Raw genomic sequence first — 20,439 nt, 5'->3', positions numbered from 1 at the left:
CAAGCACTCACTGTGCTGGATCTATATGGGCTGTTCAGCACCTACGATGTTAAATATTAAAATGTTTTCATTATCAAAGTCTAATTCTTTAGGATTTAAACCCTTGTATGGAAATACATATTTTTTCATGATATCACAATTTGTTCTTTTTTGTTGAATGAAATTCAAAATGTCTTTTTATTCATAAAAGATTAACATTTTTTTTCCTGTAAATAAAATGGAAAGTTTAAAGTTTGTGAAATAGGAACGTCCAGCTAAGAATCCACTGTAGAAAAATACATTTAAAAACACCTTTTATTTCTTAATAACATCGTATACATTTTTAAATTCTCATCATCTATTTCTCAAAATTATAAAATGCATAAATGTCTTTAAAACTGACAAAAATGCTAAATTCATAACATGAAATGCTGAAATTAATGTGATTAATGTGAGTAGTTTTATGGCTTCATTTATTGGTAAATGTTTGGAAACTTGTTTAAATATTAATCATTTCATTCTGTTTCCCTGCCTTTCTTTTGTCACATGATGGAAGTGTTACTTAAAAAAAAAAAATCCTTTCTTTCAAACCAGGGGTCTGAAACTCCAGCTAGACGCCGGTTAGCTTAGCATTGCACAAAATTTGAAAGCGCCAGGAAAACACACAAGTTCAGTTCAGTACAGGTTTATTTATACAGCACTAAATCACAACAGGACTTTCTACTGAAAGGTAATTTATCCTAAAGAAAATCACCCCTACTTGTGGCTCGTGTATGTGAAGGAATACAATGCAATCTGGCCCTTGAAGCTGCTTTTTTTGTTAGGGGGATTTGTTTGTTGTTCTTCTTTAAAAAGCAAAAAATGATTTAATATGAAGGCAAAATACAAGTTTACATTTGCAGTTTAAAATGAAAGAAATGGCGAAAAGTAAAAAGAAAAACTACTACATTTTTGGATTTCTGGATGTTTTCTTATTTATTTGTACTACTTTAGCACTAAAGTGGCCAGCAGGGACCCACAGCTCATTTAAGATTGAGTCCCTGTTACAAACCAATGCTTTAGTTTCTTTTTACTCAAATCTACTGTGACACACACCAGTTTAAATGTTTTTATTTACATGACTACTTTTTAAAAATCTCCCGTCAAATGGAACAAAACTGTGATGCGCAATACAAACATCAGTTGAACTGAATCCACAACAAGAACAAACAAACTCTATGAAAGAAAAACGGCATATCAGTGAAATCGAGTGGAAACGTTCAGATGGCTACAATTTAAATTCCATAAGAAGCCCATAAACACTGTCACTCCTCTGTGACGCTGGGCTGATCATTGTCAAAAAACTCAGATGTGGATTACTCCAGATGTGAAAGTGAGCACTGACAAGTTCTCCCTGTTTGATAAAACTCACAGCAATCACCTGAAGTATTAAAGAAATCTTCTTATGGAATTTGTTGACATGAAATGAAAAACACATAACAAACAAGCATCCAACACTGCCTTATAAGGAAAGATGATGGAAATCAATCTGTTGGTAGGAAACCGTGACCCTGGTATCAAAGACGATCCACCATAAACAGACACCTGCAGTACTTCACAGGTTTTTACATATTTTATGGGAATAAACCACAGAGGCTTTAAATAACTACAGGTCATCTGCATGTTGGTCCAGTTCTATCTTTGCATTCACAGTGTTAAATAAACCTTTAAGGCCCAATTCTTGGATGTGTTTCAAATGCACGTTTGACACTTGAGAATACAGATGTAGAAAAATACAATCTACACAATCAAAACTGAACAGCATCACCCCTGTTTTTGTTGGCATTTACGTCTTTTTCTAGTTACTTTTTACAGCAACTGTAACGGCAGTCTCGCTTTTCATGCCCCGCTGAGTTTGGCAGGAGATTTACAAGCATCGATCGAGCTTCTCAAGGATTTCATTCCTCATCTTAGGCATGACCTGTGAAATATATTTCCATTATGCATATATGATTAAAAAGACAACATGGTTTAATGTGATCAGGAGGAAGTAAACTTACGTGTCTTTTCAAAGGTTCAGGTTGGACTCTATAAATCGGGGGGGAAACATCTACTATTTGTCCTCACACACGGAGTTCTGTAAAAAGAAGAAGTCATGCATTTACAAACAGTGCACTGAAACTGTTACACAACGCAGTTTGTCAATATGACGTTCCAGCTAGAAGCCGGTTAGCTTAGCATTGCACAAAATCTGAAAACAACAGGGAAACACGTGAACTAAGCAAACAATGAAGAAAGTTCAGTTCAGTACAGGTTTATTTATACAGCGCTAAATCACAACAAGACTTTCTACTGAAAGGTAATTTATCCTAAAGAAAATCACAGCAAGCACTTGGCGACAGCGGGGAAGGAAAAACTGCCTTTTAACAGGAAGAAACCTCCAATGGAACCAGGCTCAGGGAGGAACAGCCATCAGTACTGAGTTGTTGTATTAGTTAAGAGTGGTTGAGATTTGTATTTATATCTCTTTCTTTGTATTATGTTTTAGTCTCCCCACAGAGTCACACTGAATCTTGTCCTCAAGCCCTTTTTAGGTCACGTCCTATTTTACTTGGACTTTGTGCCTGTTTGATCCTGGTGTTTGCTGGAGTTTGGTTGTTGTTTTGCTTCATGAACTTTGTACACTTGGAGTTACCTCTAATTTTAGACCAGCTAGCATTTTCTCAATAAAGGTATCAGAAAGCAAGACAAAGACAGGGAATTAATGCTTACTTCACAATTTCACTCTCCAAATTAGATCCGATCAGCTCCTGGTTGCAGTTGTGTTTCATCAGCAGAAACTTGGCTGTGGGAAACTTCGGTGCGTCCATCTGTAGCTCATCACTGAAAGACAGATTCACTCAGTCACTTTGGCTAAAAGAGAAAAATGTTGCCTGGCTGCAGTAAAAGTACAGAAGATCAATAAAGTCAGAGTCATTCGAGGGTTGAGGATTTAGCAGCTGCCCTCGGAGTGTGCTGAACTGAAACAAGTTTGTGTTTTATTACTTAGAAGTTATAAGCTATATTTAACAGTTTGCACCATGTTACTTCTTTGGGACATTTTCTACATACAGCTGGCATCAATCTATAGTCAGTTGCAGATAGTTTCAAATAGAAAGTCAAGAATATCGTGCACGGGCACTGTGACCACCAGCTCTTAATCATCCTTTACATTTAGTGCATTTATTCTCAAGACTGGTTGGTATTAAGTGATTTTACACATGTACGGATCCACGTTCGGAACAGCAAGCTTCCCGTGTCACTGTAACAGCTGAATGTTAAATGTTGTCTCACTCTGTATGTTTGTGGTAATAACTGAAGCACCGACTGATGGGACGCTTTGTGAATGTGGACCAGCTGGTCGCTCCAGTCTCTGCTATGTGCTTCTCTGCGATGTTTCCATCCTGGTATCCTTCACGGGGCGCCATTTTGACTGGTTCAAAGCACCTGAATGAGATCAGGAAGATAAACAACTGAGCAAAACTGTTCACTGTTAGAGGAAGTAGGCAGATGGTTTAGTCTGTAAGAATGTGGAACCACTTCAAACATTCATTACATCTTATGAGCTCCACGAATAATTATAGTTACAGCATAGCATCTAAGTATTTCTGAGATAAAGCTGCGTCCGTCGCATAGAAAGAGACAACCATTCATGCTCATCCATGTAGTTATTCATTTAAAAAAAAAAATACATTTTGTTGGTTTATTAATAATATTTTTTATATGCATGCCCTTTCATTATTATTTAGAATCACCAATTAACCTAACCCCACTAAATGCATGTTTTTGGACACATGGGGAGAACATGCCATCTCCACACAGGAGGACCCAGCCAGTGGAGTCACACTCAGGACATTCCTGCTGTGAGACAACAGTGCTAACCACCACAGCACCGTGCTGCCTGCCGAAACAACAACTGTATTTTTTATCTTCTTTTTTCTTCTTCTATTTTTTGCATTTAACATATTAAATGTAAAAAATAGAAAAAAACAGAGGAGTAACTGAGTAAAGGCAGCTAAGTACTTCACACTGATAGCGTCACACTCACTGACTGCAATGATTCAGAGCAGGGGTGTTAAATATGGGCTGCGGAGGCCAGAACTGCTCTACGAGAGACTACAAGCAAACTAAACAAACAAACTAAAAAAACATAAAAAAAAGTCAACACACAAAATGTCAGTTTCATTTTACACAGATGAATGAAGAGCAGAGTTCTTTGGTCATGCATCAGGTAGAAACAAGTAGAAACTGTTTCATTTTCACTGACAGCACAATTAAGTTCCCACACCTGCTTTCACCCTGGACAACGTTTTCTTCAGACACAAAATTTAAACAGGTGGTCGGAAACATGACTGTCAGTAAACACGAGCCCATACAAAAGCAATTTTATATTCATTTGATATTTTTATATTTATACTTTTATATTTTCATCAGTTGCAAATTGTTATTTCTTAGATGCTCCATTTTTCTCCGTTACATTTATAATTAAAGCTGCAAGAGGCGTTATGAGGGCCCTCGCACCCCGGCGCATCGAGCCACACCCAACACCTACACCCATCACGTCTGATCTGATGTCACATTGATGGAATTCATGCGTAGAACCACGAGCTAAAATTTCATCTTGTTCAATGATGATTATAGTCGTCCCACTAGGTGGCGCTCTAACTATTACTGAGAAATCGCTTATCAAATAATTCTGAGCTTGACTGTCGACCCATGCCTGCGATGTCTGGGAGATACTGGGCATTGTGTTTTTGAGTGACAGCAGATTACTGCTCTTTGGAGAGTGATTGAAACTCCACGTGCCGCCATGACCACCCCGTTTCCCTAAACGTAAAAAGCGTCGCAATTTAATATCACAAAGGTCTTTAGAGTCCCTGCACCGGAGATCACGTCATTTTGATGAAATCCCTTGGAGGAGTTCGTCTAAGTATGAGGCCTGAAAAGAGAGGAAAATGTCGCGGAAAATGACACTTTAATTTTAAAATGGCTGACTTCCTGTTGGATTTGGGATATTGCTCCAAGAGACTTTTTTGTACATCTTGATATCTTCAATAAGCTTACCAGGTCTCAGACTCATAGATGAAACACAGAGCAGGGGCTGATGTTTTGAAATTTTGTAAGGGGCGCTGTGGAGCCATTTTCCAATATTCCATAAAAATGATCACATAATAAGAAAGACTTCATCACATTGGAGGTGTGCGCCAAATTTCAAGAGCTTTTAAACTTTCCAAGCCCCTCTAAAGCTACTTCATCTTTCATCGTGAACCGCGTTGCCACCAGGGTGCATTGTTCAGTTTAAAGTCACAATTTTCTCACTGAAGCATCACGAGGGACTGATGTTAATATCCACCGCTTTTGAGGTGGACCTGATGAACCTGTAAAAATTAAGTGCAACAAAATAAAAGACATGATATTTCCTGTTGCCACTAGGTGGCGTTCTGCGTATTCCTGACAATGGGCACATGAATCTGTTCAGGGCGGGTCTGACATCATGCCTGTAAAGTCTGGTACTGATCAGCCTGGATTTTATTGAGTTATACTAATTTGTTTTTCACGGCGTGACATCAAAGTTCGCCATGCTGCAGGGGTCACACCCTTTCACAAAAACTCACAGTTTTCATTGTAACCCAAGACCAACTCCTTAAGGCTTTCCTGGAGAAATTTGAGGCTGCAGATGTTACCCATCAATATACTGTACCCCAAAGTGTAAAACATGACACTTCCTGTTCCCAATAGGTGGCGCTGTCCTTGATGTCAAATATGGCAGTTGAAATTTGTTCAGGGCTGGAGCCTTATCATATGTGTGCTCTTTGGTCCAGATCGCACAATGTATGAAAGAATGAGAGGCAATAAGATTTTCATGGCAAATCATCGAAATTCGCTGTGGCACCACGATCACGCCGTATCCCGAAAACTCAAAAGCTCCGCAATTTAACATGGCCCAGGTGTGTAGTTGACACTGACCAAATATGAAGCTTATACGATCAAATCCCAAGGAGGAGTTCGCAAAAGTACGAGACGTGGAAATGGGAAAAACGGAGCCAAAATGTCACCTTCAATCCAACATGGCGGACTTCCTGTTGTGTTTGCGTCAGTGGTCCCACTGACTTTTTGTCCGTCACAGCATGATACACGTGTGTGCCAAAATACATTCATGTAGCTCAATCAATGTTTTCGTAGGGCTGCATTTAACAATGCATAGGTGGCGCTCCAGAGCCATTTTCCCATGCTCATATGTAAAACCATTAAAATACAAAATATTTCACCAGACCTGACATGTGTGCAAAATTTGCACTCTCACTGCTCGGGCCCTAATAAACTAAAAGATTACATTAAAAAGGTGCCAGTCCAGGTCTGGTTAGGACAAGTGTTAATCCAATTGGCCACGCCCCTAACTTCACTTTCCAGACAGAGAAGTAAAAAAAAAGAACAAAACAAAACAAATAATACTCTTAAAGCGAAGGCTGTCACGGAAACTCAAGCCTAAACTCTCACATAAATTCCATCCATCCCATTCGTGCTTCGTCTAGATAAGATCATTATTTTCCACCTCAGGTTATGTAAAGAATGTCGAGCTCGTGTCTGAAAGGTGCTGAACAATTAAGCGCAGCTTGCCTTTCTTTCCTCTGCTCTCATTTGAATTCCTCATGTTTGTCCAGCTTTAGAAATCAATAATGATTTTCCTATAGCCACAAGAATTTCTACTTTTTTCCCAGAATTTACATTTTCCAATCGCATTGCTGGAAAAAGTTGTCGTCACCATCTTTTGCACAGGTAACACGAACGCCTGGTTGTAGGTTTTTGTCTTTCACCGATACAAAACTCTCTTAGAAGCAACTTTATTCCTAAGTTTTTCCCCTGTTGGCTGCAAGCGGTTGAAACATTGTGCTTGTTTTAAAACTTTCAGGCAATATCCTTAGAATACCAGTACAAGTCTTGCTTCATAAGCCCAAAATATTTCCACTTGATCTGAAGTCTGAGATCATGGAAAAGCAAGTTGGACGGCTATCTTTCATATATTATTGTTCTTCTTCTTCTCCTTATTCTATGTTTTTATTAATCCTTTATTTATCCAGGTAAAAAATCTCATTGAGATTAAAAATCTCATTTCCAAGAGAGACCTGGCATCATAGCAACAAAAGTCACATACCACATAGGTATATAACATTTAAAACAAATACAATATCCCATACAAACATGTGTAAAATATACAATAACAGATCAAATTAAGAGTACAGTTAAAAACAATCCACAAAACTGTTTTTCAATGACAATTTGTCATCTTATTTGATTGTTTTTCTGTTTGTATCTTTACCCTATTATTTCCCAAAATATAAACCAAAACAAACAACTAATCAGTCAATAAGGAGAATAACTAATAGATTAACTTCAACTCAGATGGAGCTCTAGTTTGGAGAGTTGTCGTACAAATTTTGAGTGGATGTGCACCTGTGTAGGTTTTACTTTTAAAGAAATAAGAGAAGCGTGGGAGTGCACCACAGGTCATGAAAAGCTCGTTGAACTGCTGTAATTTAGTGTTCCCACTGAGCAGCAGACAAAACTGAGTTAGCTAGATTACAAAAGGAGCTGCACAGCAAAACTAAGGCAGGTCAGTAAAGCCATCTATGGAAAAGTGGTTCAGGGGTTGAGACACTCCTCTTGTAACCAGAATTTGCTGGTTCGATCCCCAGCTGTGTTTGTCTTGGTCGTTGTGTCCTTGGGCAAGACATTTCACCTACTGCTGTCCAGAGGCTGATGCAGTTGTGATATGGCAGCTGCTGTCATTGCTGTGGCTACAACTGTAGCTTACCTCCACCAGTGTGTGAATGAATAGTGCAACTGTAAAGTGCTTTTAGGGTCTCGAAAAGTGCTATATAAATGCAATCCATTATTATTATTAAAAGAAACCTTGGAAAAGTAAAATTTGCTTCATTGTACTCTGGACTCTGAAAGTGGGATCAGGCTATAAAGAGCCAGAGATAAAGAGATTTGATCTTATTTAAGCAAAGAGGGCAGGTGCTGATCCACAATGCCCAACACAAATAACGGCAAAACAGACAAAGCAAAACTGTGGTTCACAAACTTCACCCATTTGTTGCACCACAGAAACTGATGCACATTAGTGCGTAAGATGTTAAAAGTCACAGATTTAGCTGGAAAACATGAGATTTGCAGAAATAATTACTTTCTTTCTTCCTCACACCATCCAGCTCACCCTCTGCTCCGACACAAAAACGGCACATACAACGTGAGACACAACAGATCGGTCAGCATCGTCACACACAGAACAAGGTTTTTCAGCTTCCTCCCCGGCACTGTACGACTGATGGCAAAACAAAAAACACTGAACACTTAAAATAACACAACACTACCTCACTTCAAATGTACATTGGGATTAAGTCACTCACTGATGTTGCAGTATACTCACTGAAACAGATTTGTGTAAATGTGCAATGTTATGCGTGCACTACTAAGAAGTGCATTACCATCCTCTCTGTACAGTGTTTTTGTATATAGTAAACACTGATTGATCCATTAGTTGCTTTGTTTTTATCTTGTAAAAATATAACTTGACCCGGAGAGCTCTGCGCAAATGGCAAATAAAAATCTTGAATCTCTGATCCTGTAATTTAACTATAGAACATTTTGATACTCCAAAGTCTGTTTCAGTAGGTTTGAACTTTGCCAGTTTCAAATTGTGTAACATAAACCATCTCATACATACTTATGAGCTCAGGCTTTTGGGCCTTTCTGGGATTTGAAGTGTGGCTGATGATCGAGTTTTAGTAAATCTGGCAATAAAACTAATAATAACAGTTTCATTCTTCTTTCAAAAATGGTTCCTGATAAAGAAGAGAATCACAGGAAGCAAACTTTACACAAACACACTGTGATACCGCTCTGACTGCAGCATTGTCAGCACTTACCCTCGGTTGTAGTTTGGATTTCAGCTTCTCCTCCGACATCCCAAAGCCAAATCAGAAATGTCCTCAGTTTTCTGCTCTTTTCAACTGGTTCTTTGACACTTGAGATTTTTGATCATTTGCCAAGTTAACTTTGCCACTCCTATAGAACACCTGCACGAAGAGGAATTTCAATCTGGAAAATAGCCAAGTCGCCTCATTTGATAAACCTCACCCTGCGTCACTGAAAACAGGTATGCTGAGTTAGGTAACGAAGTTGTTTGCATCTAATCCTTCAGGCTCATAATAGTGGTGGAAAATGTTACAAATTCTGTTATTTGATATTTAAGCAGTGGAAAATTCATTGTGCACACCAAAATAAATCACAGTTATGATGCAAGCAACTCTATAATATAGTAAATTATTATAATAGATGGTAAGGTTATGGCATGGTACTGAGGGTGACCCAGTGTTTGCACTTATTTAGAAGTTACAAACTACATAAATTACTTACATTTACACTGTAATTTAATGTGTTTTTATAAGGTGCTGTCAATTTTTTTTAGCTTCTTTGCCTCTGAAACACTTTTTAATGAGACGACCTTACAAAGATTTTAAAATGCAATTGAAGGCCCAATTTTCAGGATTTGAACCTCAAAACAAAACTGGTATGAACAACAAAGTATCAATTTATGCTGTTAAGTAATGGAAAACTATAAAGAAATTATGTTCCTACATGCATATGTATACATGCATGTATGGAGTATACAAGCATTCAAATGTATGCATACTGCCTACTCAAATCAGAGAGATTATAAAATTATGATGACTGGTTATACTAATATGATATAAACAAAGAGAAACAAAACAAATTTAACAGTACAATTCAACATTATTGCAAACAACACAGGAAATTAATGGTGAAGAAAATCATTAATTTGGTTATTTGGCAAGTAAGTCAGTGAAACAAGCATTATAATTCTAAATGCACATATAATTTGAGTCCTGCTAGTTTTTACTATCTTGCTCTGTACTAGTTTATAATCATTATTTTCCCCTTTTTGTTTAGTTAAGCTTCTGTCACTCTCTGTGTCAAGTCCTTTGTATTTACTTCATTCATAATCTGGATTTTCTTTCTTCAGTTACTTCACATGTTTTATTTTGGAAGGTTATGTTCTTTGTTTCCTCATCTCATTAGATTCAGCTGTTGTTGGGACGATGACCTCTGTGTGCATTGTTTTACCTCGTCGTGTCACAGCTTTTAACACAGTGGTTCCCAAACTTCAATACAATAGTAAACTGCAATAAATTACAGGTTGCAATAAACTACGTCTTTAAAATCACAGAAAGAAAAAACATCTTTATGGTGTCATTACTTTACAAGTTGGGTTTTGTTCCTGTGTAAGAATATTCAACATTGCTATCAATACATTTTTCAAAAAATGCCTCTCTGTGCAAAATGGGTTTAAAAACATAAACAACTCCCTGAGAAGAAAACAACATTGTTGTGCAAAAATAACAAATTTAATCCTCACATTTTTCAGTGACTGATTTGAGCCTGCCTGTTGCTCCAGATCTTCTCAAACCTGGGTTGCAGTTTTGAGACTGCCACTCTGATTTAATTTTCAATGTCCAGCTTTGATCGATATTTCCTCTTGATTGAAGCCACAGCAGAAAAGCAGAGTAAGTAGGATGTGGCAGAAGGACGGACGTTTTACCCAGCAGTGGTAATCTTTCTCGACTCCAATCCAAAAAGCAGGCAGAGTCTTTGAATTAAACTGCAGCCTCTTTGATGAATCTGAGATGAGATCAATCAACTGTTCCTCCTACGATGCGCTGATGTCAGCAGGGGTTGAAGGGGCCACGGACCCAGTCGTAGTCTTTGGAATTCCGCAACAGGAAATATCTCTGGAATTGTTTCTGAAGGCCGGACGTGTTGTTTCATGCATGAGATTACTTTCTTCTGCAGTTTCTTGTCTTACATGAATAATTTTAAATTCACAATTGAGTCAACATTTTCACCTTTCACTCACAGCTGCCACATCTCAAGTTTTCTGACAAATGATGAGACTTTATCTGCTACATGTGGAAGGTGAATGTTTGTGCCCTGCATATGCAAATTCAGTTTCAGGGGCCTGCTCCCCCCCCCTCCCCCTCCCCCCAGGGGGCACGCCCCACACTTTGAGAAGCTCTGGGTTAGTTCATAGACTGTTAGACTTGATAGATAGCATTAACAACCTGCTAGCTGCAAATAATCATGTTTCTGAAGTTCTGCAGTTCTGAAAGCGGACAAAAAGCAAACATAAAACAAAAATATAACATACAGAAATTGTTTTCTATATGAGATCACTGCAAAAAGTGCAGCCTTACCCAAGTCATGCTACTGTTACTAATTTTATATTAAGATTGAAAAATCTAGTTGGTATTGGTAATAGTCTCAGTAATAGTAATAAATCACACAGCAATAGTGCATTCATGTGGTTGTAAAAACCGTGATAATATATTAAGTAATCCAAAGTATTCAGAATACATTACTCTCATTGAGTAACATACGTTACAAAATACATTTTGGGTCATGTAGTCTGTAATCTGTAGTGGAATATATTTTAAAAGTAACCTTCCCAATGTTGGTAAACAAGGAAATGAACTCGATACTAAATTATAAGAGACTGCCTCTTCTTGCTGCTACTTCAATCATGAAACTGCTTAATGATCAGCTGATCGGCTTTTCTGTCGCGAGTCCGTCTCTCTTGTTTGTTTTTGGCCCACTTTGCACCAGAAAGAGGAAACCAGCGGCTGAACAACAGCAGCACGTTTAAGCTTGATAAGCTGTTGTTAGAATTTATTTAATATTACTTTCTACACCAGGATCTTTTTCTACGTAGCTGACGGCTGGTAACTGTGCAGGGGCGGATCTAGCAAAGTTTAGCCAGGGGGGCCGATAGGGCATTAACAGGGAAAAGGGGGCACAAAGACATACTTTTCTTTCTTATTCTCATTTAAAATGTCTAGCTTTTAATAAATAATTATCTGACACCCAAAGTTTTAATTTGATGTAAAATGAATAGAAGTCAATTACTGTATATAGTAACTATTAAGTCTATATATACCCTAGTAAGCTATAGTACTTTTTCCTTTGGGAAGGTACCATCTGTGCAGTCTGCAATTTTGTTGAAGAAAGATGTTGAATCTATTTAATATTTCTTGAAAAATAATTGATTTCTGTGCATTTTTTTTCACACTGCATCAAATTAAGGTTGATTACGTCGATTAAGCATCATGAGGTGGAGCGTGAGGGGTGGTTCCCTATTTTTTATTTATTTATTTTTGTTGTTGCTGGGAGTTGGAACCCTATTAGTTAGGTTGCTTAATATTTACGCTAAGTACTCTTTAAAATACCAGAATAGGGAGGATGGTGTAGGTTTAAGTTTATTAGATTGATCAGTATTGCTGAACTATGAAATATTTTTTTTGCATACAGGTATAACAGAATAGCTTTAGTGTAGTTGTTGTTTTAAACTTGAGTATGAACTTATACAAAATGCAGCAAGATATTTAAAAAACAGTTTTGTTGATTAAAAAACACTATATCGGATTCATATCGGTATCGGCAGATATCCAAATTTATGATATCGGTATCGGACATAAAAAAGTGGTATCGTGCCATCTCTAGTTTACCACTTACAATTTATTAGGTACAATAATGCCAACATTTAACAATTTGACTCCAACAGTGTATAGCTGTAATCAGAGATTAAGTTACTGAAATTTTGTTTGCTCAGTGTGCTGGGTGTGTATGAGCATTACCTTTTTTCTTTGTTCTATAGTCTAAAACTAAATAAAAAAGTGATGATTTCAAAGATCTTATTTTCAGGTCAGATTTTTAATAAGCTGCAGGAACCCTGTTCAGTGTGAGTGGAGAGACAGCCAAGTCTCCTCCTCTGATAAACCTCCATCTGTGCCACTGAAAACAGTTCATCTGACTGACTGTAAACATGTTTCCATTTGTCACTTCAGCCTTTACTCTGAAATACAGGAAATGAAATCACAGCTCAAACTTTATTTTAATTTTTTATTTTACCGTTCCAGAATTTCAGAGCACAGCCTGAACAAGAAAACATCTGCAGAACATGTTTTAAAACACATGCAATAAAAACTTGATAACATGACAACAGTTTTGTTCATCCTGGCTGTAGCTCAGGTGGCAGAGCAGGTCAGCCACTAATCAGAAGGTCGGTGGTTCGATCCCAGGCTGCATCCTGGCTGCATGCCAAATATCCTTGGGCAAGATACTAACCCCATGTTTGCCTACTGGTGGTGGTCAGAGGGCCCGGTGGCGCCTGTGTCCGGCAGCCTCGCCTCTGTCAGTGCGCCCCAGGGCAGCTGTGGCTACAATGTAGCTTGCCATCACCAGTGTGTGAATGACTGAATGTAGTGTAAAGCGCTTTGGGGTCCTATGGACTAGAAAAGCGCTATACAAATGCAGGCCATCCAACTGCTGGAACAAAGCTAACCATTCGCCACGAACACTGACGCAGAACAGTGTAGAAAGCTTAAAATTTAAGTAGCAGAACATTTTCATTCAAAGTTACCTGATTAGATCTTTACAGGAGATTCCATCTGAACTCTGTGGAGCCTGATCTCAAGGGTTTTGAGTCTGACCCTGAAACCAGAGGATCTTTCTGTCTCTGCAGATTCACTGTGATCCAGTGATGGGAGTGATTTCAGCCCTGAGTGATCACGCTGATGTTTGCACAGAGCAGATAATGAAGTGAATGTTTTGGCACATTGGTAACAGTGAAACAGTTTATTAGTAACGTGGGATTGTTTGTGTTTGGAGTATGAACTGAGATTCCTGAAGGTCTTGTCACACTGGTCACAGCTGTAGTTTCCTTCCATGTGTGTACGTTCATGATGGTTACGAGCAGATGAACATGAGAAGCTTCTGTCACAGTGTCTGCACTTGTATGGTTTCTCTCCTGTGTGGACACGTTTGTGTATTTTAAGGCTACTGGCACTAATGAAGGATGACCCACACTGATCACAGAGGTGATTTTTAACCCCACTGTGAATCAGTTCATGTTGTTTTAAGTCACTTGGTTTGGGGAAGCCTCTCCCACATTCTTTGCAGTAGTTCAGTTTTTCTCCAGTGTGTCTACGTTGATGTAGTATTAGGCTTCGCTGAAGAATGAAAGTTCTCCCACAAAGGTCACAGAGGAAGTCTTTCCCACCACCACAGTGATGACAGGGTTGAGAACTGGATCCACCTGTGTCGCTCTGCTTCTAAACAAAGACACAAAGACAGTGTAAGTCAGTACGAAGCCGCATCCTTGATGGATTGTTGGAGCACTACGGGCTACTGTAGTCAGGAGCCTTGCAGAGTAATACGTACAGTGCTTTAACATAATATTGCCATATGTTGTGTGTATAAGGACCCCAAAATGGCACCTGTTAAGAGACATGCTTATGAAACTGATTTCAAAGTCAAGGCTGTCAGCCACGCATTAGAACATGGGAATAGAGCAGCTGCAAGAGAATTCAACATTAATGAATCAATGGTACGGAAGTGGAGGAAGCAAGAAGAATGAGTTGAGTAAAGCTTGACTTATCTGACCGTTTTGTTTTGCTTAATGCACCTTACGGTCCAGAGAATACGGGACACTTCAGTTTTATGATACAAAGTTTTGTGGATATTATACATGGTTATGCTGAGGATATGTCAGCCAATTTCCACTAGAAATGCCATTTGGTTAAAATGTTAGCAAGGAATTTGCATTTGCACTGTTAAATTTTTATATACAAAATAAATTCATGTCTTTTTTTTCCTCTAATAATGTTGTGGAGTTGTAAAGTATTTTGTCTCACGTCAATTATATCGTCAGTTATATCGTTATCGCAAATTTTCAATGTATATCGTGATAAATATTTCTTGCTGCTCAATGTAAAGTATATATTATATATATCATTAAAATATATATATACGAATAATATATGATGATGATATATGATATATGATATAATTAGGGGTGCAACGATACACAAAATTCACGCGGTTCGGTTCGATTACTTTGGTGTCACGGTTCGATATTTTTTCGATACAAAAAAAATGTTCATGCCTTTTAATTTGTCATTTATTAAAATTATAAATATATATTTTAACACAAAAGTACAGTTTTTAAATTTAACCCTAACCCTTGTGCGTGTTGTTTTTTAGCTCGTCATATTGCAGCCACAGAAATTCTTTTGTCCATGAAACCATAAAGCTGCACTTTCTTTTTGCCTTATAGTCTGATTTGTCATAACTTCTCCGTTTTGTGGTAAGCTTTTCTTTGGCTGTCACTTCTTCACCCTGACCTGTCTTATTTGGCTCAGCAGAACTAAAATATATATCTGTCTGTGAAGGTTCTCAATCATCCAGGTCATCGTAGTGAAATATATATCCTGCCGCACTCACATAAGCTCAGCGATTCTCTGCGCGATCAACCTCTCACATGTTTAAGCTGCGGGAGATTTCACTTGTCATGTTTGCATAGTAAGCTAACAATTAATAAGACGATGTCAGAGGAATTGGTGCACAAATTATCATCACTCACAGATCAGTGCTGTCGCTCTCTATACACAGTTCGCGCGATTGCAAAGTGAAAGCAAAAAAACAAGCGCAAATCCAAACACGATTTCAATATGTCACATATTGACAGTGGCTCACCCAATGACATAATTACCCAGCTACATTTCTGAAAGAATGCAAAAGCATTGACATATATTTTTCCTTCCTACAATAGCCCGACAGGCAGGGAAGAGATAGATTTTGGTAGCCCGACTGAAAAAAATCGCTAGCCCCGGGCTAGCGATATTGCGAGCCCTGTATCTGATTGAGGAATCACTCATCTTTGGAAAAGAGAGTTTATTACAGAGAAATGTCTCTTTCCAAAATAAAAGCTATACTATCCGCTTCTTCTGGGCTATATTCTCAGCAGCATATTAAACATATCAGGTCTCCATAAGGAGAATCCTGTGCTAACAGCTGTCTAAATGACTCGGCTAAAGTTTGTAGCATGCATGCTTGTTGTTTTTGTCTTTGCACTAGGATGATGTCGGTGTAAATGTGCAGTCATATTCGTTGTGTTCCCACTAGTGCTGTCAGCGTTAATCTCGTTGAAATAACCTTAACGCCACAACACGGCAAATCTCCGTTAACGAGCTACCCTATACAGAGGGGCTAGACGGCCAACACGTTAACGAGCTAACTGCGCTAACACACTAGCTCCCACCCATGTAATTGAGCATTGCATGGCACATCCAACATACTGTTTTACTTTAGTCCATGACTCGCTTACCTTCAGGGTCATACGTCACATGAAAACCAAAATAATTCCAAACGCCAGATCTGAATGAGGGTGGGGAGGTCCACTTCTGTCTCGCTAGCTTGCCCTGCGCTCTTCCTTCTGACCATGGCTGTGTTGAGTGCTCAGTGAATCTGCGTTCGACTACTCCGCCTAGGCTGCACTCTCGAGCCTAGGCAGGAGTAGTCAAATGCAGATTCACTGAGCGCTCAACACAGACAGCATCGTCAGAAGGAAAGTTGATAAAATAAATTACAAATTTTGTATTCTTTTTTTTTTCTCCCCTTTGGTTTTCTTTCTTTCTCTCCCCCTCTTTCTTTCATTCTTTCCCCCTGTCCTATCCCACAGTCATGTCTGTCCCGTTTGCAACTGAAAATAAAATAAATTCATAATTATAATAAAGGTCAATCAAATGGACCAATATGATGATCCACTTAAAATAAATCCTCTTGGCATCTTTCTTGGCCTCAAGACAACAATTCTGATGGCTATAGATCCAAACGGGACACAAAAAAAAAAAAAAAAATTAATTTTTTAAATTGTATTGTTCGATACATATGCGTACCGAACCGAAAGCACTGTATCGAACGGTTCAATATCGATACGAATATCGTTGCACCCCTAATATATATATATTATATATTATATTATTTATTTAGATGATATTTGTATGGTATCATTCGCTAACGGAAAAAGGACATTTATGTGGAAATAATAACAATTCATTATATACCAGGAAACTGCCTGAACATTAAATAACACCATCATATTAATTTTCAGCACTTTTAGTTTTTCATGATCGTGTAAACAAAAATCATAACTGAAATGAAAATCTGAATAATCACTCAGAGCTGCTTTTCCATGCAGTAGAATTGCTAACATGCTAACACAGTTTAATGAGCAGAGTTGTTCCAAACAGTCAGGCTAAAATGACAAGATAACAATATAAATACATACCTCACAGTAACTGCACTTGTAGAGTCTCTTTCTGGTGTGGATCTGTTGGTGTCGTCTCAGGTAATGTGGAGATTTAAAAGTCTTCTCACACAGGTCACATTTATGAGGTCTCTCCTCAGTGTGGGTAAACATGTGGCCATGTAATTGTGTGTCTGTTATAAACTGTTTGCCACACTGATCACACCAGTACACATCATGTCTGGTGTGAATGCGTAGGTGTATGGTTCGGCTGAACGGCCGGCTGAAGGTTTTTCCACAAATCTCACAGCTGTATGCCTTAATTCCAGAGTGACTAACTAGATGCCGCTGTAAGCTGCTCTTGCGAGAAAAAGCTCTGCCACACTGATCACAGCTGTACGCTTTAACTCCACTGTGAATGACCTGGTGTGCTTTTAGGGAAAGCTTCCAGGAAAAACTTTCCACACAAGTCACACTGTACGGTCTCTCTCCAGTGTGGATGACCTGATGACGTTTTAGTTTATACTTCACAGTAAACTCCTTCCCACACTCGTCACAGCTGTATGTTTTCTCTCTCTTTCTTCTGTGAGGTTTGTCGGCCTCCTGAGAGCGCTGACTTCTCGCTCCATGTTGGTCCTGCAGTGACAGAGATACAAACAGAGGCAGTGAGTGAAATGCAGTCGTGGAACAAACTCAACCTTCAAACTCCCTCCATTAACACTAGTTTTAAACCTGAAGGTGGAGTGTGGCACCAAACACCTTAAAGGCATCTTATCCCCACCTGCTGGTAGTTCTAACACATTACACCCAACCTGGTGTTAAAAATAATTAAGACCAGGTTGGATGACTGTTCAAACAGTAAAATCATGCCCATCCCTACTCACAAATATTAATGCTAACATGCTAAAACACTCATAATAGTAAAAAATGTTTACAGGTCTATGCTTTTTTTTAAATATTTCCCGTTCCTGATATTAGTTTGTTCAATGACAACAGATCCATTGTAATAGTTAACAGGTTCTTAGTCATTCAGGTCATCGTACTCTAAGGAGCTTGGAAGGCAAGCATGTTCAAGCTTGCTTGAAGACGTTTCACCTCTCATCCCAGAATCTTCTTCAGTGCTAGGGTCAAATGGTGGAGAGTCCCAGATTTTAAACTTAATGGGAGTTTCCCCCAAAAAGGGTCATGGACCCCTATTGATCCTCTACCTGATCACACCAGCCATGGTGTAAAAACAGGTGTGGGTCACAGTCAGCCAAGGTTTCAGGTGAATCTATTATGAAACTTAACTCCACCCTATCATGTGATTTCCTGAGGGTTTTTTACCCCTGTCCAGTTTGGCACCGTAACAATAAGATTTATTGTCTGAAGGCCAAAGAAAATGTTTGGAAGGGGCTCGACTGAGCCACAGCAGCCACCAGGAGTGAGCCAGTACACAGCTGAGCGCCTAAACCGCCACACCTGGGGGGGGGGTCTGAGATGTTCCCAGAGAGGTGGAGTTAAGACCAGACTTGACATATAAGCATAGACAAACAGGCACAATCATGCATCCCCACCTTCATGCACACCCATAAAAATACTCAGCACTCGTCCAACGTGGAGACAAACACAAATATACACTGTGCACACACTAACACTCCCCCACTCTGTATCCCCAGGTCCAGGTGCCATCACCCACGGAGGGGCAATCTGCTCCCAAGACCCAGGAGATGCTGCCCTGTGCTCTGGGGTGGAGACAAGCAGACCGTCCCCAGTCCTGCAGCAGCAGAGAGGCCCAGCATCCCAGACCCCGACTAGATGGGCGACTCCTCCTGGCCCCTCATGGTGAACAGAGAACAGGGGTGTGAAGACCCCATACCTCTCGCCACCCACTCATATGTAGTGTTTCTGTGTGCTGTTCATTAAAATCATGGGAGGGGCTGTGATTCTTTTCCCCACGCTGAGCCACTACAGCTGATTTTAGGGTTCCCACCTGCTCAATCCCACTTTAACCTCTTCCCTGCTCATGTTCCTGTTTAGAGGCAAAGTCACCCTCTACAATGTAGGCAACAGAAAATACACATATGTTTTATTTTCCTTCATTTTCTACTTAACTGATTCAAACAGAGAACCTTTATTAGAAATAAATAGTTTGTACTTCATTTACTAATCTTATTTTATTATTACATTAATAAAGCACAAGGTTCAGTTAACTTTGGATAAAAACATGTGGTTAAAATGTTCTTCAAGGAGCTACTTTTACTTTTTTACTCTGATTACATTTCAGAGCCTGTACTTTTTCACTGTTACTTAAGTAAAGAAGGTGAATGAATACTTTTACTGAAGTATTTATAACACTAATATCTGTACTTCTTTAGGCGAGAAGACATCACATATTTACAAAAGTGCTCAGATGTTTTCGAACACGTCTGTTACCCACCAGCTCGATAGCAGACGAGGATCATTTGAGCCCGGCAAGAACAGCGGACTCCCACAAACCATTTTCAGACCCCCGCAGGTTAAACATAATATATAAGTGTCTAGATTTATTTCATTGTTTTATTGTTCCTGAGTAAATCAGTTTGGCTGAGATTAAAGTTAAGCCTCATAACATATTATAGCACAGTTACATAATAGGGGACCTATTATGTAACTGCTATAATGGTAAAAACTCAGTAAAAATCGCATTAAGTACACTGGTGTTCCAATTGTACAAATCAAACTTGAGATTTGAGAAAGGGCCATAGATTCCTCACCTCCTGTGTTGAGCTCATTGTTTCCTCTGTAGTGACTCAGCTGAGTCCAGATGGCTGAAAATGTTCCTCTGCTGCTCCGTCAGACTCTTCTCCTCCTGCTGATCAGCTGGGACACAAAACAGATCTTTGTTAGGCTCCACACTGCACTGAAGAGTCAAAGTGTCTCATATGTTCATCTGACAACACAAAGTACAAATTTCACTCTGATTGCTTGTAGAAATCTTGTGAGACGTGTTGTGCTGCAAAGTGAGGAAACTCTCTCACTCACTTATACTTCAGGAGGAACTTTGTGACATTGGCTCTAATATTCTAAGCAGCCCTTTACTATGACAGGGCCAGAAAGTCCTATTTGAAGGTTTGGGAGAAGGACCATGTTAAAGGTGGATTGGGGTTTATACACTTTGTTATGATACAGGTAAGGCTGTAAGAGCCTGAGAAGGTGTCCTGAATGAACCTCTAAAACCAGTTTTCAGCTAACGACTCTGCTTCAGTCTGGAAAACAGCAACTACAAGTTTAAAGACTCCATCAACAATTCACAGCAA

The 20,439-nt window shown here is 39.0% G+C and overlaps 1 protein-coding gene and 1 long non-coding RNA gene across 3 annotated transcripts; both read right to left on the bottom strand.

Moving 5' to 3' along the window:
* Window positions 1–648: 648 nt before the first annotated feature.
* Window positions 649–9,050, bottom strand: LOC106633760. Its single transcript, XR_001337124.2, has 5 exons — window positions 8,928–9,050; window positions 3,292–3,444; window positions 2,731–2,841; window positions 2,019–2,095; window positions 649–1,939 (listed from the first exon to the last, which is right to left on the bottom strand). It is a non-coding gene; the product is annotated as an uncharacterized LOC106633760 (long non-coding RNA).
* A 4,341-nt stretch (window positions 9,051–13,391) lies between these two features.
* LOC121812084 (zinc finger protein 271-like) lies at window positions 13,392–20,429 on the bottom strand. Of its 2 annotated transcripts, none has more exons than XM_042213235.1 (3): window positions 19,897–20,429; window positions 17,204–17,797; window positions 13,392–14,186 (listed from the first exon to the last, which is right to left on the bottom strand). In XM_042213235.1, exons 1-3 carry the CDS (start codon window positions 19,912–19,914, stop codon window positions 13,500–13,502), a joined length of 1,299 nt encoding a protein of 432 aa, XP_042069169.1. In that variant the 5' UTR covers window positions 19,915–20,429; the 3' UTR covers window positions 13,392–13,499. The 2 variants fall into 2 exon arrangements, with proteins under 2 accessions (XP_042069169.1, XP_042069170.1); XM_042213236.1 differs by having other exon boundaries at window positions 13,392–14,183.
* Window positions 20,430–20,439: the final 10 nt, after the last annotated feature.

This window comes from Haplochromis burtoni, unplaced genomic scaffold, assembly GCF_018398535.1.
Source record: "Haplochromis burtoni strain Fernald_Lab_line unplaced genomic scaffold, NCSU_Asbu1 Contig_428, whole genome shotgun sequence".
Taxonomy (NCBI): Eukaryota; Metazoa; Chordata; class Actinopteri; order Cichliformes; family Cichlidae; genus Haplochromis; species Haplochromis burtoni.
This window is presented reverse-complemented; position numbering and strand designations above follow the sequence as displayed.